Raw genomic sequence first — 6,859 nt, forward strand, 5'->3', positions numbered from 1 at the left:
AGTAACAGCAGAACATTAAACCAAGCATGAGGCTCTTCTGAACATGGGACTTCATGGGACTACACAGGTTGCCACCCGTGAAGCTGGCCCTGAACACAATCGAGTGCATGCACGTGTGTGTGTGTGTGTGTGTGTGTGTTTCCAGGGAAAGCACGCTCAACTGTCAAGGTCATGACCCACAAAAGCTAAGAACCGGCGTAACCGAGGTTAAGCGAGGGTCGCTGCTTCTCACCCCACCTCCGTTCTCTACTCAGACAGCCAGGGGCTCCACATTGCGACCTACGTTGTGGATTAGTGACAGGTTGCATCAGCTGACTTGGGAATAGGGTAGGCCACGTGACTGTGGGAACGGAGAGAAGTGGATGTGTGAGAGACAGAGTCTAGGACATACTGGTGGACTGGATATGGGCTGAAAAGAAAAGAAGGTGTAAAAGCTGGCCCCTGCATTTACGGCTCAAGGAATGAGACCAATCCATGGAGGCGCTGGCTGTTCATGGAGATGGAGAGGAGCTGGAAGAAGAGCGGATGCTGTGTTTTGCTTTGTTGGGTAGCCAAGGGAATCAAGACTCCCATTCTAGCCAGGAAAATGTGTCTAGCAGCTAATAGAGCTGAGAAGGAAGGTGAGAGCGTCGGCGTCGTTGGCACAGGGATGGCATTGAACTCCACTGGAATGGATGAGACCTTTCCGGGCTTCCAGGTGCCAGAGCCCTGGTACTTCAGGCAAATCGCTCAACTCCACTGCCGATTAGGGTCATTTGCAAAATGGAGGCAAGAGTAATACCCTCCTCATAGGATTTCATTAATGAGCTTGTGAAAGGGAAATGCTTGGCAAAGGCCCTGGTAGCTATGAAGGCATCCACTGAGTATCAGCCATCATCATCATCACTGTCGTGTCATTCCTTCTACAAGTATCTAGTGATTCCCCCATTGTGTGTCAGGCGTGGCCGGGAGTGCTCTGGATTTGGATGCATCAATTATTGAGCAGGTCAGAAGGTGATAAGTGCTATCACAGAAGACAATCTAGAGTGGAGTAAGGGGGACATTTGAGCTCAACCTCAGAGATGAGGGAGTGCACCAAGTGGATGTGGGGAAAAAGAGTTCCAGGCAGAGGGAATAGCCAGTGCAAAGACCCTAAGGGGGGTGGTGGGGGGTGAGGTCATGCAGGTAAAGGGTAGGGGAACTTTGTAAAGGAACTCTTCATGGCAGAAGAGGCTGGTCCTCCAACATGGCAAAAACAGGTCTCCAAGAGAATGACGCAGAGGGTTCCCCAACATGGAGGAGAAAATCAGCCCTCCAGTGTGGTGGAGGAAACAGACCTCCAACACAGCAGCTGCCCTAGGCTTTGGGTAGGACCTGAGGCTCCCCCTACCTGCCCCCAGAAAGGTCTCACCTGGCTGAAAAGGCTCACCAGCAGGGCTCCTCCTCCTCTTGGCTATACAGTGTCCCCTCCCAGCAAAACTGGGCTGGGCCTTTGCTCCAGGGCTCCCACTAAAGCATAAATCTGAGTCGTCTTCCTCTGAATCTGTGGAGGTACAAGACAAGGCCTCTTGGGTGGTTACATCCTATCTCCTACCCCTGACCCAAAAGGAGCCCCTTGCCAGGCCTGGGCATCCCCGAGACCGAGGGGCCAAGGCAGAATCATGACATATGGGACAGCCCAGAGATCTCAGGAAGACTTCAGGACCTTGTAGGTGACCAGGGACCAAAAAAGTTGTCTATGACTCAGAAGGTGGCTAGATCTACCTAATAAATAGGGAAGGGCCCTAGAGGCGAGCAAATGACCTACCTGTATTGGGTGTGGTCCAAGAACGGCACTGAGGAGACACAAATCAACAACGACCCATCCATCCATTTGTCCACCAGTCCATTTATTAACAAATATCTGAGTGTATACATGCAATGATTTCCACTGCAGCACTGTTTTGTGGTGAAGCATGCACAAGTAATAAAACACCCTGGAAACTGTGTGTGTGTGTGTGTGTGTGTGTGTGTGTGTGTGTGTGTGTCTATCATGAGAGGTCTGGTTGACTGAAGTGTAGCACATTGCACCGCATAAAGAGCTGGCCCATCTATCCAATAGCAAGTCAGAAGCTGTTAAAACAATTGCATGAAATCTGTAGCTTTCGACTTGCAGGAGGTCTAGGATACATTACAAGCAAGTTTCAGAGAAATGTATATAGGAGGATCTCCTCCCTTTTTCTGAAAACCAAGCTAACAATCCTGCCCCCTCTCCAATTTTTTGGAAAACCTACGTGTGTTATTAAATAGGAGCATGAGCTTGTGAACACGGCTTGTCTCGAGAAGGTGAGGTCGAGGAGAAAGGAGAGGAGATGGGGGAGATTCTTTCTCTTCCTGTACTTGTAAGATGTTTCGCTGGTTGCAGAAAAGTAAAGGAGGCTGAAGAGAGCCCTCCACAGTTCCAGCAGGTGCACTTGTTTGAGGTCAGGGAATTCAAAGGTAGCTTTGGATTTAACACCTCGCTCCGAGGACCACCACGAGGGTGGGCAGGACCCTCAATAGGCACATTTCGGCCTTAAATCCATCTCTTTGGAGGTTTCTCTTCTTCCTTCTGCAAAGTCCTTTCCAATCACAAAGGAAACGTCCTCAGCAGAGCACCTTCCGCTTGAAGGGCACCATGTGGCTTCATCCTCTCTCTTAATGTCATGGTCCAGGATTAGTGTTGTCCCCACTGGCCAGCTTCTGCAGGGCTCAGCCACCCACAACATTTTCTTGCCTCAACGGCCATCTTGCCAGGCGGTTCCCTTCTCCTCCCCTTGCTCCCCTGTCTACTTGAGAAGGCACGTCCTCACGGGCCACGTGGCACTCCCTGCTCAAACCGTCTGCCTTCTGGGCCCTGGCACTGCCCTGCTGAGCCAGGCCGGAGGGGGGGGGGGGGGGGGGGGGGGAAAGGAGGAATCAGAGCCAGTCCTGTCTGCTTTTCACACTGGATGCCAGGCCAAACGAGCTCCAATAACAAGATCCACAGCAGAATAGAAGAGCACAGGCCAGGGTGTCCTGAGAACAGGTCCCTCAATTCTTGGCAGGCCCAGACCATGGCACAAGGACAGGACCGACGCAGTAACTCTAAGAGTTCCAAGAAGACTGGGACCCTGAGGGAAGACTGCTCGCCCCACATTCCGGTCATTGCAAATGACCAAAGGCCTTATTGCAAGGGGCCGTGTGAGATGTCGGAGAAAGTCTGAGGACAGGGAAGGCTGTGGATGGTTTTAGAGCAGGGCCTTCAAGGAGAATGGAGTGCTGGAGATTAGTGCCCTAGACCTTAGGTAAGGTGTCTCCTCGGAGGAGCCATCCAAAGCCATGCCTATACGTCCTCCTACCATGATGAAAAGCAAACACTGACTGGATAATTTCTCAGCCTATAAGCACCTACTATGTGCCACGTGTGTACATGTACTGGATGCCCTACCCTCGACATGCTCTCTCCACAGCCCCAAATGGAAGGGGCCCTTATTATCTCCATTCTGTCGATGAGGAACCCAAGGCTGAGAGGACTTGCCCCAAGTCACAGAGCTGGTAGGCAGCAGAGGCAGGAGGTGACGCCAGATAACCGGCACTCGTAAGTACTTCACAGGTGTGTGACCTGGGCACGTCGCTTCTCTCCCCAAGCCTCAGTTTCCTCAATTGTACCATAAGGATTACTTCGCAGGGTTATTCTGAGGATTAAATGAAATTATGCACATCAGTGTTTACCACAAGCCTTTGCACAGGGTAGAGAAAAGGTTAGCAATTATGATGAACTATTCAGGGGCAAGGCTAAAATCTGAGCCCACGTTTCCTCGACTCGAGAGAGACGGCATTTCTAGCCACACAGACAAGTGCTCTGACTCCCACCAGCCACCAGCCCGCTGCCTGACGTTTCGTCCCTCAGGGAGGGCTGCGGTCCGTCCTGGGAATATGAGAATGTAAATAGACATTTTCTGGAAGCTCTTGCCAGGAACTCCCAATAATTACACCGTTACCAGCACCCCACATCTGAGCTCCTGGGGAGGGTTTGGGGGTGAACTGCTTCCCGGGTCTCAATGCCGTCTGACCAGAGCTGGCAGCCGATCAGTACCCTCCCTCCTCAGCGGGCCAAAGGTCATGGAATTCTGGAGCAGGAGGCGGGAGGGCAAGAGTTCCCTAGGAAGAGGCCCCCTGGAGAAGGGAGTGCCCAGGGAGCCAGGACACCTGAGGAGCAGAGGGTGACCCCTGCCACCGGCCCCCAACTTCCCTCATGGCCAGCTTCACCCCGCCTTCTGTAACTCTCGGTGACATACTGAGCTCAGGGCAAAGTGTCAGCCTCCGTGATCTGGCGTCCCAGAGAATCCAGATCCTCCCCGAGGTACAGTCCGGGCAGAAAGCAGCGTGAGTGGTCCCTGGGCACCTAATAAAGGCTTAGGGCTGCCATGTCCCATCGTCTAAGTTGTTTACTGCACAAAAGCACCCAGCTGAGGGAGCAGCAGGGGCTGAAATCTTCCCCCAGCCTTGTGCCCTGGCTATACCCGCAGGAGAGGGCCCCTTTCCCTACTTCATCTGCCCATAGGGGCCACCTATTTCTGATTTGTACCAAAGACCTGCTGGGCTAGCAGCGGCCCTGAGGGGACACAGGTGTGCACACGCACATACTGCTTCCAAACTTGGGGACTCACTCTTGGCCTCTAGGTCGAGAAACCAAACTACTCGATTAATCCTTTTCCCCTACAGGCGACTGCTCGTCTCAGCCAGCCCAGCAGTTAAAGCCCAAGAAGGAAACTGGTCTCTGCGGTTGCTTCGGGACCCCCTACCAGGCTCCAGGATCAGGGTCCCTGCAGAGCAGCTCACCTTGGCTAAGTAAGAAGCGTAGCCAGACGATCAGCAAGACCAACAGCAAGCCCACGGGCAGGCAGAGCCAGAACACCAGGAAAGAAAACGTGAGGTCGTCCACCAGTGGCACCAGCGGGTACTTCATGGTGCGCGTGTGGCTAAGCCGGGCCTGCCTGTGCCGGGCTGGCAGGGCTGCCCTGGGGACCTGGGGGGCCGGGCCACACTCTGCTCTCAGCCCAACTGTGACTGAGTGGGTGACGTAACAAGGAAGTCACAACGTCCTTCAGACACACGGAGAGCTTGGCAGTCAGTGGCAGTGGAGACAGTCTGGCTAAGAACAAAAGCCCAGGCTTCCAGGCAGGCCGACTTGGGTTTGAATTCCTGCTGAGATCCTAGGGGTTCATGGGACACCTCCTTGCATCCTCTTAGAAGATGGAGACAATTCTCATCTCACCAAGCTGCTAAAAATCAGAATAAACGATGGGATGAGCATCGCCCTCGGGTGGGTGTTCATGTATTTTGAGGTCACAGGTTCCTTCAGGAGCCAGCCAGATCCCAGGCCCTGTCATCCGGGCTACAGGTGCCCACATCTGCACCTGCTGCCAGTGGGGGGGTGGGGTTGGGGGTGGCAGACTGGGTGGAACGTGGTGCATCTAAAGCAGGCAGCTGTCACAGCTTCAGGCAGTTAAGTGCTGTGTGGGAAAGGCAGGTCCAGTATTGCCACATCTATTCCAAGAGAGCCCCCCAAATCTGCATTTTTATGTGAACTCTCCCAACTTAAAAATGTTGCATCAAGCATTTAAAACACGGTTGGCTAAACCAAACAAGTCTGCCGAGCCAGCCTGGGTCACTGGGCTGCCATTTAAAAACATTCTAACACACAATAGGTCCTCAATAAATGACTAATCTAGAAGCTTCTGCACCTCTCATTAGAGTTTTCAGTGAGGGGCTTCTAAGGCGTCGGCCTTGCTTCTTTGTGTCCCAGGTGCACAGATGACTCTCAGAAGTCATTCTTCTCTCTTCCCACCTCTTCTGTCATTCATTCATTCGGGAAGTAGTTCGTACACCTCCCTGTGCAAAGCCCTGTGGCAGGAAGGAGGCTCTGGACCTCCAGGGCCCCAAATCCCGGCACTGGAGTGAGACTGGCCAGACGGGGTGCCTGACGAGTATGGGAAGCTCACAGGCAGAATGGCTGCTGCCTGTGGAGGGGAGGGAGGCACAAGCATTGCCCTGTCCAAGAGGGTCCTGGGCCAGCTGCCCCAGTTACTACGGGCAAGTGCCCGTGAAACACACCAATTCCTACGCTCCCCTTGCTCTGAGTCAGAAACTCCAGGTGAGGCCCAGGACGCAACATGTTCAGGAGCAACCAGTCTGATGCGGCCCAGATTTTGGCATCACAGCAACTCACGGAGCACGGGTTGGAAGGTCAGGCAGACCCAGTTCCAGGCTGGGAGAGCAGATGCGAGAAGTGGGTGGTAGACCTGGGGGAGATACGGGGCGGAAGGATGCCCCTAAGAGGAAGGAAGACACCGGCTCAGGGAGAAAGGCAAGCGGAGCCAGCCACAGAAAAATAGGGAACGGGTGGCAAGGCAGGGCAGGGGACGGGAGAGCTGGAGCTCGGAAGCCAGTGGCTGAGAGACCGTTTTAGCCCAGTGTGGGGATGACTGGAGTCCCCAGGGGAGGAGGCCTGGGTGGATGGCATTAGAATGTGTGTCTAAGAAAAACAGTGCCTTGGCAGGCTGTGCCACTCAGAGTCCAGAGGCCAAGACCAGGAGTGGTCTGGGTTGAGGTTGGGGGTCGGGGGGGAATCTCTTGGCACTGGGTCCTGAAGGGACTGGGGTCACAAAGGGCTGAGCGGCACTGGTGGGAAAGGCTTGAATACACATTTTCTTGCCAGAGCCCAAAATAGGACCACTGTGCCATCAGCCCAAGGAGACACTTCCCTGGCCACCAAGGACCAGCCGGAGTCCTGAGGGCAGAGCAAGCATGGGCACACAACTGCAGGGAAGGCAGCTCCCAGCCCTGGCTTCCAGGAACAGTTTGGGGGGGGGGGGGG

General features: G+C 54.0%; 1 protein-coding gene across 1 annotated transcript in view; it reads right to left on the reverse strand.

Annotated features, from left to right (window-relative positions):
- The window catches only part of ADIG (adipogenin), a 6,596-nt gene extending 918 nt beyond the window's left edge, over positions 1-5,678 (reverse strand). Inside the window, 3 exon segments of the mRNA XM_040447070.1 lie at positions 1,391-1,490; positions 1,493-1,522; positions 4,822-5,678. Coding sequence (XP_040303004.1) covers positions 1,405-1,490; positions 1,493-1,522; positions 4,822-4,948 — 243 coding nt within the window. The 5' untranslated portion in view covers positions 4,949-5,678 and the 3' untranslated portion in view covers positions 1,391-1,404.
- Between the last annotated feature and the right edge of the window lie 1,181 nt (positions 5,679-6,859).

The sequence above is a fragment of the Herpailurus yagouaroundi genome, unplaced genomic scaffold (genome assembly GCF_014898765.1).
Source record: "Herpailurus yagouaroundi ecotype Mexico unplaced genomic scaffold, PumYag 196, whole genome shotgun sequence".
Taxonomy (NCBI): domain Eukaryota; kingdom Metazoa; phylum Chordata; class Mammalia; order Carnivora; family Felidae; genus Herpailurus; species Herpailurus yagouaroundi.